Below are 19932 nucleotides of genomic sequence, written 5' to 3'. Positions count from 1 at the left end.
GACGAGGGGGATTACATGGTATCACTGGACATCAAGGATGCTTACCTGCATGTCCCCATTTACCATCCTCACCAGGAGTACCTCAGATTTGTGGTACAGGATTGTCATTACCAATTCCAGACGTTGCCGTTCGGTCTATCCACGGCTCCGAGGGTCTTTACCAAGGTAATGGCCGAAATGATGATACTCCTTCGAAAGAAGGGAGTTTTAATTATCCCGTACTTGGACGATCTCCTGATAAAGGCGAGGTCCAGGGAGCAGTTGTTGGTCGGGGTAGCACTATCTCGGGAGGTGCTACAACAGCACGGCTGGATTCTAAACATTCCAAAGTCACAGCTGGTCCCTACGACACGTCTACTGTTCCTGGGGATGGTTCTGGACACAGAACAGAAAAAAGTGTTTCTCCCGGAGGAGAAGGCCAAGGAGCTGTCATCTCTAGTCAGAGGCCTCCTAAAACCAAAACAGGTGTCTGTGCATCACTGCACGCGGATCCTGGGAAAGATGGTAGCTTCCTACGAAGTGATTCCTTTCGGCAGGTTTCATGCAAGAACCTTTCAGTGGGACCTGTTGGACAAGTGGTCCGGATCGCATCTTCAGATGCATCGGCTGATAACCCTGTCTCCAAGGACAAGGGTGTCTCTGCTGTGGTGGCTGCAGAGTGCTCATCTTCAAGAGGGCCGCAGATTCGGCATACAGGACTGGGTCCTGGTGACCACGGATGCCAGCCTTCGAGGCTGGGGGGCAGTCACACAGGGAAGAAACTTCCAAGGACTATGGTCAAGTCAGGAGACTTCCCTGCACATAAATATTCTGGAACTAAGGGCCATTTACAATGCCCTAAGTCAGGCAAAACCCCTGCTTCAAAACCAGCCGGTACTGATCCAGTCAGACAACATCACGGCGGTCGCCCATGTAAACCAACAGGGCGGCAAGAGAAGCAGGACGGCGATGGCAGAAGCCACAAGGATTCTCCGATGGGCGGAAAATCACGTGTTAGCACTGTCAGCAGTGTTCATTCCGGGAGTGGACAACTGGGAAGCAGACTTCCTCAGCAGGCACGACCTCCACCCGGGAGAGTGTGGACTTCATCCAGAAGTCTTTCAAATGATTGTAAACCGTTGGGAAAGGCCACAGGTGGACATGATGGCGTCCCGCCTAAACAAAAAGCTAGAAAAGTAATGCTCCAGGTCAAGAGACCCGCAGGCGATAGCTGTGGACGCTCTAGTGACACCGTGGGTGTACCGGTCGGTTTATGTGTTCCCTCCTCTTCCTCTTATACCAAAGGTACTGAGGATAATAAGAAGAAGAGGAGTAAGAACTATACTCATTGTTCCGGATTGGCCAAGAAGAGCTTGGTACCCGGAACTTCAAGAAATGATCTCAGAGGACCCATGGCCTCTACCGCTCAGACAAGATCTGCTGCAACAGGGGCCCTGTCTGTTCCAAGACTTACCGTGGCTGCGTTTGACGGCATGGCGGTTGAACACCGGATCCTGAAGGAAAAGGGCATTCCGGTTGAAGTCATTCCTACGCTGATTAAAGCTAGGAAAGAAGTAACCGCAAACCATTATCACAGCATATGGCGAAAATATGTTGCGTGGTGTGAGGCCAGGAAGGCCCCAACGGAGGAATTTCAGCTGGGCCGTTTCCTGCACTTCCTACAGTCAGGGGTGACTATGGGCCTTAAATTGGGTTCCATTAAGGTCCAGATTTCGGCTCTATCGATTTTCTTCCAGAGAGAACTGGCTTCACTACCTGAAGTTCAGACTTTGTTATGGGAGTGCTGCATATTCAGCCCCCTTTTGTGCCTCCAGTGGCACCTTGGGATCTCAACGTGGTGTTGGATTTCCTAAAGTCACATTGGTTTGAGCCGCTGAAAACCGTGGATTTGAAATATCTCACGTGGAAAGTGGTCATGTTGTTGGCCTTGGCTTCGGCCAGGGGTGTATCAGAATTGGCGGCTTTGTCATGTAAAAGCCCTTATCTGATTTTCCATATGGATAGGGCAGAATTGAGGACTCGTCCCCAGTTTCTCCCTAAGGTGGTATCAGCTTTTCATCTGAACCAACCTATCATGGTGCCTGCGGCTACAAAAGACTTGGAGGCTTCCAAGTTGTTGGACGTAGTCAGGGCCCTGAAAATCTATGTTTCCAGGACAGCTGGAGTCAGAAAGACTGACTCGCTCTTTATCCTGTATGCGCCCAACAAGTTGGGTGCACCTGCTTCATAGCAGACTATTGCTCGCTGGATCTGTAGTACGATTCAGCTTGCACATTCTGCGGCTGGACTGCCGCATCCTAAATCAGTGAAAGCCCATTCCACGAGGAAGGTGGGCTCTTCTTGGGCAGCTGCCCGAGTGGTCTCTGCTCTTCAACTTTGCCGAGCAGCTACTTGGTCGGGGTCAAACACGTTTGCTAAATTCTACAAGTTTGACACCCTGGTTGAGGAGGACCTAGAGTTTGCCCATTCGGTGCTGCAGAGTCATCCGCACTCTCCCGCCCGTTTGGGAGCTTTGGTATAATCCCCATGGTCCTTACGGAGTCCCAGCATCCACTTAGAACGTCAGAGAAAATAAGAATTTACTCACCGGTAATTCTATTTCTCGTAGTCCGTAGTGGATGCTGGGCGCCCATCCCAAGTGCGGATTGTCTGCAATACTTGTATATAGTTATTGTTTAACTAAAGGGTTATTGTTGAGCCATCTGTTGAGAGGCTCAGTTGTTATCATACTGTTAACTGGGTATTGTATCACGAGTTATACGGTGTGATTGGTGTGGCTGGTATGAGTCTTACCCGGGATTCAAAATCCTTCCTTATTGTGTCAGCTCTTCCGGGCACAGTATCCTAACTGAAGTCTGGAGGAGGGTCATAGTCGGAGGAGCCAGTGCACACCAGTTGTCTAAAGCTTTCTTTATAGTTGTGCCCAGTCTCCTGCAGAGCCGCTATTCCCCATGGTCCTTACGAAGTCCCAGCATCCACTACGGACTACGAGAAGTAGAATTACCGGTGAGTAAATTCTTATTTTTCTCCACAGGTGCCACAATATTTTAGCGCTCAATTTTGCGTTTTGTAAGACTATAAAAATAAGAAAGCTTAGGACTGTTAAAAACCCAGCAGCCCTCTAACCATGTTCCGGCTCCTGCCGCACCAAACAAAAAACTGATTTGCCTGAGCCAGGAGGCTGGGATATATGGACGGGCCCGTTGCATGCTGGGAGGCAGAAAAGCTTTGACCGATTGGTGCAAATCCGCTGTCCCTTTATCATATCCCATTGTTATCCTATGGATAACCTGTGGACCCTGCCGGAGAAAGTTTCTTTCCCCAAGCGGTCCACCTGCTGAACTCCTGACAATTGACTGACTAGACGTATATGTAACTTACTTGTGTCCCTACGGTATAATCTGTATGACCTTACTTGCACGCCACATCTGCTTATCTGTTACCTACTTGGCTGTTGTATAGCAAACCGAAAACAAATTCCTAGTATATGCAAGTATACCTGGCCAATAAAGCTGATTCTGATTCTGACCAATCTGAAAATATCGAACAGATCTCACATTGTATGTCCCGGATACTGGCAGTGGCAGATAAAATGTCTGTCTGTCTGAGTATGCCCAGCATTACCCATTTGAACTTCTCCAATAAGAACATCTGTTATGTTTATTTGATTAGGGATAATAGTCCAGATTTATCAAGCCGTGGAGAGTGATAAATTGCAGAGTTATAAAGTATCTGTCATGTAACAGGCTGTGTTTGAAAAATGACAGGAGCTGATTGGTTGGTACTTTATCACCATGCAATTTATCTCTCTCCATTTGATACATCTGGGCCATAGTGCCTTTAAAACTATATATCTGATACTTAAACCAGCAAGAAACAAAAAAAGGTAGTTGTGGGGAGGTAACAAGAAATATATTTCAGTGCAGTTTGCTCATCTAACCAGTGACATGAGGACTTGGTAAGAAATACTATGGCTATGTCTAGCGATCAGCTGGATATGTAATAAATTAATAGGGATTACGTATCTTAGTTTAGATAGTTTCAGTTGTATTTTGGTCGCCATAAGTTATGAGCACCACTCTTGCAATTGTTTTGCTGATGGGCACCCACTGTTTATCGCGCATGTCACTAAACCAGGGCAAGCTAATGGACATGCTGAGTTTCAGCACCCAAAAACCTGACTTTAGATGGATTTCTGCTGGTCATCTCAGCAGGATGCAAGCAGAAATAATGGGTATCTGTGGAAATCACACCCTTTGGCACAAACAATTGAAGTTCTCCAGGCATTTTTAGTTGGGAGCTGTGGCAGTGCTAAACAATTGAATTCCCTCTTTGGCTCAAATAACCAATGTCAACTGTATTTCCATTTTTATATTCAGCAGGATAGGATTTGTATAAAAAAAACATTGATATGTGGAAACAATAGCGCTTTACAAAATGCCACTCTCTACCTCTAATCTCCAACTGAAAATCAGTAGGATGGAATTTTAATATGCTCAAAATAAGAGTGTTTAATTTTTTTCCAGCATAATTTATTGCAGTGATGTTGCTCTTTGTTTTTTCTAGGTACCATGGACAGGTAACAGCGATCTGGGCTCAGTTCCTGCAGTAGGTTGCTGTGAACAGAATGACGGAGTGCTTTCTCCCTCCCACCAGTAGCCCCAGCGAACATCGCAGGGCTGAGCATGGTGGAGGACTGACTCGTACACCTAGCTCTGAAGAAATCAGCCCTACTAAGTTCCCTGGCCTGTACCGCACTGGAGAGCCCTCGCCACCTCACGACATCCTTCATGAGCCTCCTGATATAGTATCTGATGATGAGAAAGACCATGGAAAGAAGAAAGGAAAGTTTAAGAAAAAAGAGAAAAGAAGTGAGTCCTATATTTCTGTAAACATTCTGGCCACCACAGTACAACAAGAACTTTACAGGATATAGAAATATTTCATATTTTAGAAATTGGATTTACAGTAGAAAGCCAGATAAATGCTCATTGTTGACTATGACCTAGGTTCAAGTACAATAGTGTCTCGTGATGCTAGAATGATTGAATATATTAGTTTATATTTTAAATTAATATATTACAAGATACTTTATACTGTTGAGATTTGAATTGACAAAACATATGTTTGTGATATTTGACCAATAATGCTAACATCCCAGTTCTTTATAGAGCGCTTCATTTCCGTGTGAATGTAACAAGATTTTCTTGGTGAGGAGCCATCACTTCTTACATTTTGTTTTCTAAAAGTACCTGCTCCTGACTGAAAGTAAAGGTGCATACAAACTGTGAGATTCGGGCTAAGCCCGATTCTCACTATGCGACAGGGGCTAGGTCGGCATTGCAAGCACATAATGACTGTGCTTGCGATACTGACTAAGTGTCAATTTTGACTATCTTTTCCACAAGATAGTCAAAATTGACTTGCCTGCACAGTCTATCTAGGCTTGCGATGCCGACCGCGCATCATCATCAAATTGGGATCACAAGGTGACTTTCACCTTGCGATCTGCGCTAACTTTTCTTACGATTTTGACTATATAGTCAAAATCGTAAGAATATATATCTCACCGTGTGTACACACCATAAGTCTCTATAGAAACCACCCACATTAGCACATCTTGTAACTGAAAATCTCTGTATACCGTTTGCACCTTAAGGAGGATATCATTGCATTATCACTGTAATGTCTTCACATTTGGCCCATGTAGAGTTGGATTTAAAGCCATTTGGGCTATGTAAAAATACACTTTGCAGCTCCATGCATGAGCTAAACTAGCATTTGTGTATAGAGATCACTTGTGTTGTACTTGCAGCCCGTTACACCTAAAGGTACAGATGGGTGTGTCCACACCCGAATAGAGTACAGCAAGTGCCGCTTATACCCATAAGCCTGTTGCAAATTTGTGATGGCCTGGAGTCTCTAAAGGGGAAGAGTGGAATGATATGTGAAAAAATTATGTGAAAAACTGTGGGACCTCTAACTCCAAAAGTGTACTAGAGTAGTATACATAAGTAAATAATACCCTAACAGATACAGGCTTTATATTTTATTATTAATATTATTATTGAAATGCAAGTTACTGAAATGTCCTTGTGGTCCATTTTATTATAAAAATAAAATCTGCTGTGTTCCGTCTTACTGTATTCCAGTGGTGAGTAAAACCTAAATGTACAATGGGACTACTCAGCTTGGAGATTGGATGTGGCTGATATGTGCCTGTTGACCCTCATGTTACATTGTGCACACAGTCAGTCCATATCAGAGCTCAGATCTGGACTTTTGTGCTGCACTTCATGGTTTTAGGACTTTGGGCTGAATTCAGTGGTGGGCAAAAGGGGCTGATTGCCGTGGCGTTTAAATGCAGGTAACAGCAGCCCGAGTCGCACCCCTTTCGCTCAAACATGCCCCATCCCTATGCGATACCGAATACCTTTGAGTGAGATTCTACTTTTGCGGCAGGTGTTGCGCTAATTTGACTGAGCAAATCCGTTTGCCCACAATTTAATTTCTCCCTTTATTTCTTGTTGGATTACAAAGATAGCACAAAGATTTTACTAAAGAATAATCTTGTAAACACAGCCATTTATATAACTCTTATATCAACATTTTTAGTGTACTAAAAGACAGAATTGTATAATAGTGTAGTGTGAGGGTGTTTCAGTGAGTATTTTTTTGACCCTTTCATCTCAGTATATTATTCACTTAAACTATATTACTGTACTGAATGAGTGATTTTAGAGACCCAATGTACGCACCACCCAGAGATAATGGGAAAAGCTCCAGCACTATTCAGCGACTGACCATATTCCCATAGACACTCGAGTGCTGGACAGATTTATAGTAGTCCTCACTATGATGCGGGATTATACACTGAGTGTTTCGCTGCTATGATGTGACCAGCATGTCTTGCCTACTACTGGTTTCCACTGTAACAGGAAAGCTTTAGGCACTGTCCACCTGTTGTGGCCCAGACTTATGTTATTTATGAATCTCATGGTGACTGTATATATTATATATCCTTTTGTTTTCTTAAGCATTTGTCTTTATGCTCACATTGGGGTAAATGCATGAAGCCGTGATAAGAGTGGAGAAGTTGCCCATGGCAACCAATCAGCATTGAAGTAACATTTATAATTTGCATACTATAAAAATTATACAGAGCAGCTGATTGGTTGCCGTGGGCAACTTCTTCACTGGCTCACTTCTCCACTCTTATCACTGCTTCATATATTTACCCGATTGAAAAATATAGGGGGGTATGTAATAGGGTGTGAGAATCAGAAAGTGAGACAATTTGGGAGAATTCTCCTGTTTTTTTTTTTTTGAATTGTCAATCATTTACATGGCAAAACCAGGTTGATTTTGCCATGTAAATGATTGCCACGTTAAAAAAAAAAAAAAAACAGAATTCTCCTAAAATCTTTCACTTTCTGATTCTCACACCCTGTTACATTCCCCCCATAGAAGCCATTATCAGCGTCTTCCCTATGCCAAGCCATTTCAGACAGCGTCTGTGCTGTGGAGCTCAGCCACCTATACTCCAGGGATAAGTTGGTGATAACTGGCATATCTTTGCTTTGGACACATCTATATGCTAGATATTAGGCTGAATATTCCTGAGATACATGCATGTTTGCATGTATATTTTGAGTTGCAAGTCTGAAAAGTCATTTTTTGCCTGTATCTTTGCTTCACATTTTAATGTAAGAATAATGTAGCACATACGCTTATACAATATGGCATAGAATCCTTCGATTTCGATCGCATCTGTACGATAAATTGCATGATTGTACGCACATTTTGAGCACCATGCGGTGCGATGCGCGTGCATGCCGGTCGAATATTGCGTCGCAAGATAGTAAGTGCTGCACTTTAGCGCATCGCAGTGCGATTGCATGTGTTTTTAAAAAAAACGTATGCGATATATTGCACTGCGATGCGCGATGGGAACCCACTGGGCCGCTCCCACTCGGTGGTGACGTGCCCATCACGTGATTACCATGCATGATTGCATGGTAATCACTTTGGCAGTTCAGGTGCGATTTCATCGCACCTGAACTGCTGGTGCGATGTCACGTCGTATCGCACAAGTGTATGGGCACCATTAAGCTGGGCAAAGACTGTACAATTATCTGGCAGATGATCTGCCAGAGCTGGCTAGTTGCAATGAAAATCTGGTAATAGATGAGAGCAAATGACAATCGACCATTTGCTCCCTAACACTGGATTTCACCAATCTGTCTGAACAGCAGGTTTTGTCTGTTTTCCAGTGTTTTGGAGCAAATGTGCGATTGTCATTTTCTCTAATCCATTACCAGATTTTCACTTCAACCAGCCAGATAATTGTGTAGCATATGCCCAGTTTAAGAGAGGTCCCTCTTGTTTACTTACTGTCACTAATGTTATAAACCCATTGCCTTCTGTCTGAAGCACACAGTGAATTCAAATGGAGAGGAGGAAGCGGATAAGCGGGTGTGTAACCATTATAGCCGCACTGTTTTACTGTCATTTGCATTTTTCCAAGGTTGCTTTTGTTTTGGTTTTCTTTTGTTTTGAAAATCTTCACCCACATTTACAGATGAGTATCCCAAAACTCCCCATTTTGCTACGATCTCTCTATGCAATGTGATATTCTGTATCCTACTGCTTTAATGTAGGCTACACATTATGGGAAATGCTGACGCTTTTATTGAGACTTGTGCAACTGTAGAACTGCATGTACTAAACAATAATTACAGCTGACACTAATAGCAGGTACAGTCGGGGTGTAGTCTCTGCTTACAGGCTACTGACTCTCATTTCTAATGACTGATTCATTACTTGGGACAATAGTGCCAACATATTTTCTCTGACGTCCTAGTGGATGCTGGGAACTCCGTAAGGACCATGGGGAATAGCGGGCTCCGAAGGAGGCTGGGCACTCTAGAAAGATTTATGACTACCTGGTGTGCACTGGCTCCTCCCACTATGACCCTCCTCCAAGCCTCCGTTAGATTTTGTGCCCGGCCGAGGTTGGATGCACACTAGGGGCTCTCCTGAGCTCTTAGAAAGAAAGATAGACTTAGGTTTTTTATTTTCAGTGAGACCTGCTGGCAACAGGCTCACTGCAGCGAGGGACTAAGGGGAGAAGAAGCGAACTTGCCTGCTTGCAGCCGGATTGGGCTTCTTAGGCTACTGGACACCATTAGCTCCAGAGGGATCGACCGCAGGCCCAGTCCTTGGTGTTCGGTCCCGGAGCCGCGCCGCCGTCCCCCTTACAGAGCCAGAAGCAAGAAGAGGTCCGGAAAATCGGCGGCAGAAGACATCAGTCTTCTCCAAGGTAGCGCACAGCACTGCAGCTGTGCGCCATTGCTCCTCACACACACTTCACACTCCGGTCACTGAGGGTGCAGGGCGCTGGGGGGGGGGGGCGGCCTGAGAAGCAATTATAACACCTTGGCTGGCAAAAATACCACAATATATAGCCCTAGAGGCTATATATGTGGAAAATACCCCTGCCAGAATCCAGAAAAAAGCGGGAGAATAGGCCGCGGAAAAGGGGCGGAGCTATCTCCTGCAGCACACTGGCGCCATTTCTCCTTCACAGATCCACTGGAAGGAAGCTCCCTGGCTCTCCCCTGCAGTCTACACTACAGAAAAGGGTAAAAAAAGAGAGGGGGGGCACTAAATTTAGGCGCTGTATAAATTATATAGAAAAAGCAGCTATAGGGGACATAACTCAGTTAGTCCCTGCATTATATAGCGCTCTGGTGTGTGCTGGCATACTCTCACTCTGTCCCCCCAAAGGGCTTTTGTGGGTCCTGTCCTCTGTTGGAGCATTCCTTGTGTGTGTGCGGTGTGTCGGTACGGCTGTGTCGACATGTTTGATGAGGATAATGATGTGGAGACGGAGCAGATGCCTTTAGAAGGGATGTCACCCCCTGTGGGGCAGACACCTGAGTGGTTGAGCTTATGGAAAGAAATGAGTGCACGTATAGACTCCTTACATAAGAAATTTGACGACATGCCAAATGTGGGACAGCCGACTTCTCAGCTCGTGCCTGCCCAGGCGTCGCACAGGTCATCAGGGGCTCTAAAACGCCCGCTACCTCAGACCGCAGACCCAGATGTCGACACTGATACTGACACCAGTGTCGACGACGATGAGTCTAATCTGATGCCCACTAAGGCCATTCACTGCATGATTGAGGCAATGAAAGAGGTGTTACACATTTCTGATATAAATACAGGTACCACTAAAAAGGGTATTATGTTTGGGGAGAAAAAACTACCCGTAGTTTTTCCCCCATCAGATGAATTAAATGAAGTGTGTGAAGAAGCGTGGGCTTTCCCTGATAAAAAATTGGTAATTCCTAAGAAGGTACTAATGGCGTTCCCTTTCCCGCCAGAGGATAGGTCACGTTGGGAAACACCTCCTAGGGTGGATAAAGCGCTCACACGTTTGTCTAAAAAGGTGGCACTACCGTCTCCGGATACGGCCGCCCTCAAGGAACCTGCTGATAGAAAGCAGGAGGCGATCCTGAAGTCTGTATATACACACTCAGGCATTATACTTAGGCCAGCTATTGCGTCAGCTTGGATGTGCAGTGCTGCCGCTGCGTGGTCAGATAAACTGTCAGAAAATATTGACACATTAGACAGAGACACGATCCTGTTAACCATAGACCATATAAAAGACTCAGTCTTATATATGAGAGATGCACAGAGGGAAATCTGCCGACTGGCATCTAAAGTTAGTGCATTGTCCTGCTAGGAGAGGCTTATGGACTCGCCAGTGGACAGGAGATGCAGATTCTAAAAGGCACATGGAAGTGTTGCCATATAAGGGTGAGGAGTTATTTGGGGATGGTCTCTCGGACCTCGTTTCCACAGCAACGTCTGGGAAGTCAGCATTTTTACCCCATGTCCCCTCACAGCCTAAGAAGGCGCCGTTTTATCAGGTTCAGTCCTTTCGGACCCAGAAAAACAGGCGTGGAAAAGGCGGGTCTTTTCTATCCAGAGGCAGAGGTAGGGGAAAAAGGCTGCAACAAACAGCAGGTTCCCAGGAGCAAAAGTCCTCCCCCGCTTCTTCTGCCAAGTCCGCCGCATGACGGTGGGGCTCCACAGGCGGAGCCTGGTACGGTGGGGGGCCGCCTCAAGAATTTCAGCGATCAGTGGGCTCGCTCACAGGTGGATCCCTGGATCCTTCAAATAGTATCTCAGGGGTACAAACTGGAATTCGAGGCGTCTCCACCCCACCGGTTCCTAAAATCTGCCTTGCCGATTGCTCCCTCAGACAGGGAGGCGGTGCTAGCGGCAATTCACAAGCTGTATTCCCAGCAGGTGATAATCAAGGTACTCCTACTTCAACAAGGCCGGGGTTACTATTCCACACTATTTGTGGTACCGAAACCGGACGGTTCGGTGAGACCCATTTTAAATTTGAAATCCTTGAACACATACATAAAAAAATTCAAGTTCAAGATGGAATCGCTCAGGGCGGTTATTGCGAGCCTGGAAGAGGGGGATTACATGGTATCCCTGGACATCAAGGATGCTTACTTGCATGTCCCCATTTACCATCCTCACCAGGAGTACCTTAGATTTGTGGTACAGGATTGCCATTACCAATTCCAGACGCTGCCGTTTGGACTGTCCACGGTACCAAGGGTATTTACCAAGCAAGGTGATGGCGGAAATGATGATACTCCTTTGAAAAAAGGGAGTTTTAATTATCCCGTACTTGGACGATCTCCTAATAAAAGCGAGGTCCAAGGAACAGTTGTTGGTGGGAGTAGCACTATCTCAGGAGGTGCTGCACCAGCACGGCTGGATTCTGAATATCCCGAAGTCACAGCTGGTTCCGACGACACGGCTACTGTTCCTGGGTATGATTCTGGATACAGTCCAGAAAAAAGTGTTTCTCCCGGAGGAGAAAGCCAGGGAGTTGTCATCTCTAGTCAGAGACCTCCTGAAACCAAAACAGGTATCAGTGCATCGCTGCACGCGGGTCCTGGGAAAGATGGTGGCTTCTTACGAAGCAATTCCCTTCGGCAGGTTCCATGCCAGAATCTTTCAGTGGGACCTGTTGGACCAGTGGTCCGGATCGCATCTTCAGATGCATCGCTTGATAACCTTGTCTCCAAGAACCAGGGTGTCTCTACTGTGGTGGCTGCAGAGTGCCCATCTTCTAGAGGGCCGCAGGTTCGGCATACAGGACTGGGTCCTGGTGACCACGGATGCCAGCCTTCGAGGCTGGGGGGCAGTCACACAGGGAAGAAACTTCCAAGGACTATGGTCGAGTCAGGAGACTTCCCTTCACATAAATATTCTGGAACTAAGGGCCATCTACAATGCCCTAAGTCAAGCAAAATCCCTGCTTCTACACCAGCCGGTGCTGATCCAGTCAGACAACATCACGGCAGTCGCCCATGTAAATCGACAGGGCGGCACAAGAAGCAGGATGGCGATGGCAGAAGCCACAAGAATTCTCCGATGGGCGGAGAATCATGTACTAGCACTGTCAGCAGTGTTCATTCCGGGAGTGGACAACCGGGAAGCAGACTTCCTCAGCAGACACGACCTCCACCCGGGAGAGTGGGGACTTCATCCAGAAGTCTTCCAGATGCTGGTAAACCGTTGGGAAAAACCACAGGTGGACATGATGGCGTCCCGCCTCAACAAAAAGTTAAAAAGATATTGCGCCAGGTCAAGGGACCCTCAGGCGGTAGCTGTGGACGCTCTAGTGACACCGTGGGTGTACCAGTCGGTTTATGTGTTCCCTCCTCTGCCTCTCATACCAAAGGTATTGAGAATAATAAGAAAGAGAGGAGTAAACACCATTCTCGTGGTTCCGGATTGGCCAAGACGAGCGTGGTACCCGGAACTTCAAGAGATGCTCTCAGAGGACCCGTGGCCTCTACCGCTCAGACAGGACCTGCTACAGCAGGGGCCCTGTCTGTTCCAAGACTTACCGCGGCTGCGTTTGACGGCATGGCGGTTGAACACCGGATCCTAAAGTAAAAGGGTATTCCGGAAGAAGTCATTCCTACGCTTATTAAGGCCAGGAAAGATGTTACGGCAAAGCATTATCACCGCATATGGCGGAAATATGTTGCATGGTGCGAGGCCAAAAAGGCCCCAACAGAGGAATTTTAAACTAGGTCGATTTCTGCATTTCCTGCAAGCAGGAGTGAATATGGGCCTAAAACTAGGCTCCATTAAAGTACAGATCTCGGCTCTGTCGATTTTCTTTCAAAAAGAACTAGCGTCAGTACCTGAAGTTCAGACATTTGTGAAAGGAGTGCTGCATATTCAGCCCCCATTTGTGCCTCCTGTGGCACCTTGGGATCTCAACGTGATGTTGAGTTTCTTAAAATCACATTGGTTTGAGCCACTAAAAACCGTGGATCTGAAATATCTCACGTGGAAAGTGGTCATGTTATTGGCCTTGGCTTCAGCCAGGCGAGTGTCAGAATTGGCGGCTTTATCATGTAAAAGCCCTTATCTGATTTTCCATATGGATAGAGCAGAATTGAGGACTCGTCCCCAATTTCTCCCTAAGGTGGTGTCAGCGTTTCACCTGAACCAGCCTATTGTGGTGCCTGCGGCTACTAAGGATTTGGAGGACTCCAAGTTGCTAGACGTTGTCAGGGCCCTGAAAATATGTTTCCAGGGCGGCTGGAGTCAGAAAATCTGACTCGCTGTTTATCCTGTATGCACCCAACAAGCTGGGTGCTCCTGCTTCTAAGCAGTCTATTGCTCGCTGGATTTGTAGTACAATTCAGCTTGCACATTCTGTGGCAGGCCTGCCACAGCCAAAATCTGTGAATGCCCATTCCACAAGGAAGGTGGGCTCATCTCGGGCGGCTGCCCGAGGGGTCTCGGCTTTACAACTTTGCCGAGCAGCTACTTGGTCAGGGGCAAACACGTTTGCAAAATTCTACAAATTTGATACCCTGGCTGAGGAGGACCTGGAGTTCTCTCATTCGGTGCTGCAGAGTCATCCGCACTCTCCCGCCCGTTTGGGAGCTTTGGTATAATCCCCATGGTCCTTACGGAGTTCCCAGCATCCACTAGGACGTCAGAGAAAATAAGAATTTACTCACCGGTAATTCTATTTCTCGTAGTCCGTAGTGGATGCTGGGCGCCCATCCCAAGTGCGGATTGTCTGCAATACTTGTAAATAGTTATTGTTAACTAAAGGGTTATTGTTGAGCCATCTGTTGAGAGGCTCAGTTGTTTTCATACTGTAAAACTGGATATAGTATCACGAGTTGTACGGTGTGATTGGTGTGGCTGGTAAGAGTCTTACCCGGGATTCTAAATCCTTCCTTATTATGTCAGCTCGTCCGGGCACAGTGTCCTAACTGAGGCTTGGAGGAGGGTCATAGTGGGAGGAGCCAGTGCACACCAGGTAGTCATAAATCTTTCTAGAGTGCCCAGCCTCCTTCGGAGCCCGCTATTCCCCATGGTCCTTACGGAGTTCCCAGCATCCACTACGGACTACGAGAAATAGAATTACCGGTGAGTAAATTCTTATTTTATATTTGGAAAATTTCTGAGACCTAAAACAATGCTGGGTATTTACAGGCAAATGTAAGATAAGCGGTCATTCTGCATTACGATTGTTAAAAGGTACTTTATTTTTTTATGTTAAACATATTTAAAACTCATACAAAATACACAATGCACAAAATCTGGTTGACTTTCTCCCTTCATATTTTAACACATCAAATGGGATTTGTGTTCTTGCAATGGTTTTATTTATGTAGAATATTGGGGTTCTCAATTGCCAGCAGCAGGTCATACTTTGTGAATTTCTTTAATCGTGCTCAGGTGAGTTTTCGATGTTGCTGCATCAGTAATTATCCCACCTGTTTCCATGTACAGAAATCTTTAATACATGACCTGTTGGTGTTACTTTAGAGCAGTGGTTCTCAACCTCGGTCCTCAAGTACCCCCAACAGTTCATGTTTTCCAGGTCGCCGAGCAGTTGAACAGGTGTATTCATTACTTACTGACACATTTTAAAAGACCCACAGGTGGAGCTAATTATTTCACTTGCAATCCTGTGAGGAGACCTGGAAAACATGAACTGTTGGGGGTACTTGAGGACCGTGGTTGAGAACAACTGCTTTAGAGGTTAGGTTGACAACTAATGGTAATAAGCACTAGGTGTGTGTGTAGACACATTACTGCCTGAACAACATATGTCTTGCTACATATATAGCTGGAGAGTGATCTGTTCCGCAGTAACATGCTCTAGCAATGCATAGGTTTGTGGTCTTGTTACAATTTAGGGGTCAATCCAGTTAGCCTGATGGGTGTGAAGTGCCGTTGCAACGGCCTTTAAACAGTCTCACACCCTTCGCGGCCTCGAATCAGTCCCAATTTGCACAAAACTGCTCATACATCTATGGGGTGGCGAGCAGTTTTGTGCGAATTCGGCCTGCCGTAAAGTGCGGCCCTTGTTGTGACGATTTGCAGCTGCGATGATATTGCAGCTAATTGGATTGACCCATAAGTGTTAAGCTATATGAATCCAGAGAATTCAGGGAATCCGCTACACTGCTTATCTCACTGCGAAGCTTTCTGTCTTTTCTGTTTCCCTTGCTGACATCAATGTCCCCCTGCCACATCTTCTATCCAGTAAAAGGATACTTACCACATTTTCTCTGACGTCCTAGTGGATGCTGGGAACTCCGTAAGGACCATGGGGGGATAGACGGGCTCCGCAGGAGACTGGGCACTCTAAAGAAAAGATTAGGTACTATCTGGTGTGCACTGGCTCCTCCCTCTATGCCCCTCCTCCAGACCTCAGTTAGAATCTGTGCCCGGCCAGAGCTGGGTGCTCCTAGTGGGCTCTCCTGAGCTTACTAGTAAAGAAAGTATTTATTAGGTTTTTTATTTTCAGTGAGCTTCTGCTGGCAACAGACTCACTGCTACGTGGGACTAAGGGGAGAGAAGCAAACCTACCTGCTTGCAGCTAGCTTGTGCTTCTTAGGCTACTGGACACCATTAGCTCCAGAGGGTTCGAACACAGGCACCTGTCCTCGATCGTCCGTTCCCTGAGCCGCGCCGCCGTCCCCCTCGCAGAGCCAGAAGAACAGAAGCTTGAAGACGACAAAATCGGCGGCAGAAGACTCCTGTCTTCATTTAAGGTAGCGCACAGCACCATTGCTCCCAGCACACTTACACACTCCGGTCACTGTAGGGTGCAGGACGCTGGGGGGGGGGGGGGGGGCGCGGCGCGGCGCCCTGGGCAGCAATTGAAGTACCTTTTGGCAATAAAAATACATATATACAGTCTGGAACTGTATATATGTAAAAACCCCCGCCATTTTTTTACACAGAAAGCGGGACAGAAGCCCGCCACTGAGGGGGCGGGGCCTTCTTCCTCAGCACACCAGCCCCATTTTCTCTTCACAGCTCCGCTGGAAGCAGCTCCCCAGGCTCTCCCCTGCAGTATCCAGGTACAAGAAGGGTAAAAAAGAGAGGGGGGGCACATAAATTTAGGCGCAAATAAAACATATAAGGCAGCTATTGGGTAATCACTTATTATAAGTGAAAATCCCTGTGTTATATAGCGCTGTGGTGTGTGCTGGCATACTCTCTCTCTGTCTCCCCAAAGGACTTTGTGGGGTCCTGTCCTCAGTCTGAGCATTCCCTGTGTGTGTGCGGTGTGTCGGTACGGCTGTGTCGACATGTTTGATGAGGAGGGTTACGTGGAGGCGGAGCAAGGGCAGGTAAGTGGTGTCGCCCCCGTCGGGGCCGACACCTGATTGGATGGATATGTGGAAGGTCTTAAACGACAATGTAAGCTCCTTACATAAAAGGTTTGATGACGCTGCAGCCTTGGGACAGCCGGGGTCTCAGCCCGCGCCTGCCCAGGCGATTCAGAAACAGTCAGGGGCTCATAAACGTCCTCTATCTCAGATGGTTGACACAGATGTCGACACGGAGTCCGACTCAAGTGTCGACGATGATGAGGCACATTTACAGTCTAAAATGACCAAGGCCATCCGATACATGATTATTGCAATGAAAGATGTATTACACATTTCTGAGATTAACCCTGTTAATACCAAGAGGGTTTATATGTTTGGGGAGAAAAAGCAGCCAGTGACTTTTCTCCCATCTGATGAATTAAATGAATTATATGAAGAAGCGTGGAGTTCCCCTGATAAGAAACTAGTGATTTCTAAGAGGTTACTGATGGCGTACCCTTTCCCGCCAACGGACAGGTTACGTTGGGAAACATCCCCTAGGGTGGACAAGGCGCTGACATGCTTATCTAAAAAGGTGGCCCTGCCGTCTCAGGATACGGCCGCCCTAAAGGGGCCTGCGGATAGAAAGCAGGAAGCTATCCTGAAGTCGACTTTCTTGCCTCAGGTTTCCTCACAGCCTAAGAAGGCACCGTATTATCAAATGCAGTCCTTTCATTCTCAGAAAGGCAAGAGGGTCAGGTTCTTGCCAGAGGCAGGGGTAGAGGTAAGAAGGTGCACCATGCAGCCAGTTCCCAGGAACAAAAGTCCTCCCCTGCTTCCACCAAGTCCACCGCATGACGTTGGGGCTCCACAGGCGGAGCCAGGTGCGGTGGGGGCATGTCTCCGAAACTTCAGCAACCAGTGGGTTCGCTCACAGGTGGATCTCTGGGCTGTACAAATTGTATCTCAGGGATACAAGCTGGAATTCGAAGCGACTCCCCCCCCGCCGTTACCTCAAATCAGCCTTGCCAGCTTCCCCCATGGAAAGGGAGGTAGTACTGGCAGCAATTCACAAGCTGTACCTCCAGCAAGTGATTATCAGGGTCCCCCTCCTTCAACAGGGAAGGGGTTACTATTCCACAATGTTTGTGGTACCGAAACCGGACGGTTCGGTGAGACCCATTCTGAATTTAAAATCCTTGAACACTTATATAAAGAAATTCAAGTTCAAAATGGAATCGCTCAGAGCGGTTATTTCAAGCCTGGAAGAGGGGAATTTTATGGTGTCGCTGGACATCAAGGATGCTTACTTGCATGTCCCCTTTTACCCACTTCACCAGGAGTACCTCAGGTTTGTTGTACAGGACTGTCATTACCAGTTCCAGACGTTGCCGTTTGGCCTGTCCACGGCACCGAGGATATTTACCAAGGTAATGGCCGAAATGATGATACTCCTTCGGAAGAAGGGAGTTATAGTTATCCCGTACTTGGACGATCTCATAAAGGCAAAGTCCAGAGAGCAGTTGTTGATCAGCGTCGCACTCTCTCAGGAAGTGTTGCAACAGCACGGCTGGATTCTGAATGTTCCAAAGTCGCAGCTGATTCCTACGACGCGTCTGCTTTTCCTGGGCATGATTCTGGACACAGAACAGAAGAAAGTGTTTCTCCCGGTGGAGAAGGCCCAGGAATTAGCATCTCTGGTCAGGGACCTCCTGAAACCAAAACAGGTATCGGTGCATCACTGCACGCGAGTCCTGGGAAAGATGGTGGCTTCATATGAAGCCATTCCCTTCGGCAGGTTCCATGCAAGGATCTTTCAGTGGGATCTGTTGGACAAGTGGTCCGGATCGCATCTTCAGATGCATCGGCTGATCACCCTGTCCCCAAGGGCCAGGGTGTCTCTTCTGTGGTGGCTGCAGAGTGCTCACCTTCTCGAGGGCCACAGGTTCGGCATACAGGACTGGGTCCTGGTGACCACGGATGCAAGCCTCCGAGGATGGGGGGGCAGTCACTCAGGGAAGAAACTTCCAAGGGCTGTGGTCAAGTCTGGAGACTTCTCTACACATAAATATACTGGAACTAAGGGCCATTTACAACGCCCTGAGTCAAGCAGAGCCTCTGCTTCGAAATCGGCCAGTGCTGATTCAGTCAGACAAGATCACGGCGGTCGCCCATGTAAACCGCCAGGGCGGCACAAGAAGCAGGATGGCAATGGCTGAAGCCACAAAGATTCTTCGGTGGGCAGAGAATCACGTGCAAGCACTATCAGCAATGTTCATTCCGGGAGTGGACAACTGGGAAGCAGACTTCCTCAGCAGACACGACCTCCACCCGGGAGAGTGGGGACTTCATCAAGAAGTCTTCACACAGATTGCAAAGCGATGGGAACTGCCACAGGTGGACATGATGGCGTCCCGCCTCAACAAAAAGCTAAAAAGATATTGCGCCAGGTCAAGGGACCCTCAGGCGATAGTTGTGGACGCCCTAGTGACACCGTGGGTGTACCAGTCGGTATATGTGTTTCCTCCTCTTCCCCTCATACTCAAGGTACTGAGAATAATAAGAAAGAGAGGAATAAGAACAATACTCATTGTTCCGGATTGGCCAAGAAGGACTTGGTACCCGGAACTGCAAGAAATGCGCACAGAGGACCCATGGCCTCTGCCTCTCAGACAGGACCTGCTGCAACTTGGCCCTGTCTGTTCCAAGACGTACCGCGGCTGCGTTTGACGGCATGGCGGTTGAACGCCGGATCCTAGCGGAAAAAGGCATTCCGGATGAAGTTATTCCTACGCTGATAAAGGCTAGGAAGGACGTGACAGCAAAGCATTATCACCGTATATGGCGAAAATATGTTGCTTGGTGTGAGGCCAGGACGGCCCCTACAGAGGAATTCCAGCTGGGTCGATTCCTGCACTTCCTACAGTCAGGGGTGACTATGGGCCTAAAATTGGGGTCCATAAAGGTCCAGCTTTCGGCCCTATCCATTTTCTTTCAAAAAGAACTGGCGTCACTGCCTGAGGTTCAGACGTTTGTTAAGGGAGTGCTGCATATTCAGCCCCCTTTTGTGCCACCAGTGGCACCCTGGGATCTTAACGTTGTGTTGGATTTCCTGAAATCCCACTGGTTTGAGCCACTTAAGACCGTGGAACTAAAGTATCTCACGTGGAAAGTGGTCATGCTGTTGGCCTTAGCATCGGCTAGGCGTGTGTCGGAATTGGCGGCTTTGTCATGTAAAAGC

The 19932-nt window shown here is 47.3% G+C and overlaps 1 protein-coding gene across 3 annotated transcripts in view; it reads left to right on the top strand.

Annotated features, from left to right (window-relative positions):
• The window catches only part of RALBP1 (ralA binding protein 1), a 200906-nt gene that overhangs the window by 111656 nt on the left and 69318 nt on the right, over nucleotides 1–19932 (top strand). For all 3 annotated transcript variants that reach the window (XM_063923471.1, XM_063923472.1, XM_063923469.1), the window contains exon 2: nucleotides 4567–4871. In XM_063923471.1, the coding sequence (XP_063779541.1) occupies nucleotides 4628–4871 (244 nt within the window). In that variant the 5' untranslated portion in view covers nucleotides 4567–4627. The remainder of the gene's footprint in view (nucleotides 1–4566; nucleotides 4872–19932) is intronic.

Source organism: Pseudophryne corroboree, chromosome 5 (assembly GCF_028390025.1).
Source record: "Pseudophryne corroboree isolate aPseCor3 chromosome 5, aPseCor3.hap2, whole genome shotgun sequence".
Lineage (NCBI taxonomy): Eukaryota > Metazoa > Chordata > Amphibia > Anura > Myobatrachidae > Pseudophryne > Pseudophryne corroboree.
The sequence above is the reverse complement of the archived record's forward strand: the minus strand, read 5'-3'. Positions and strand labels throughout refer to the sequence as shown.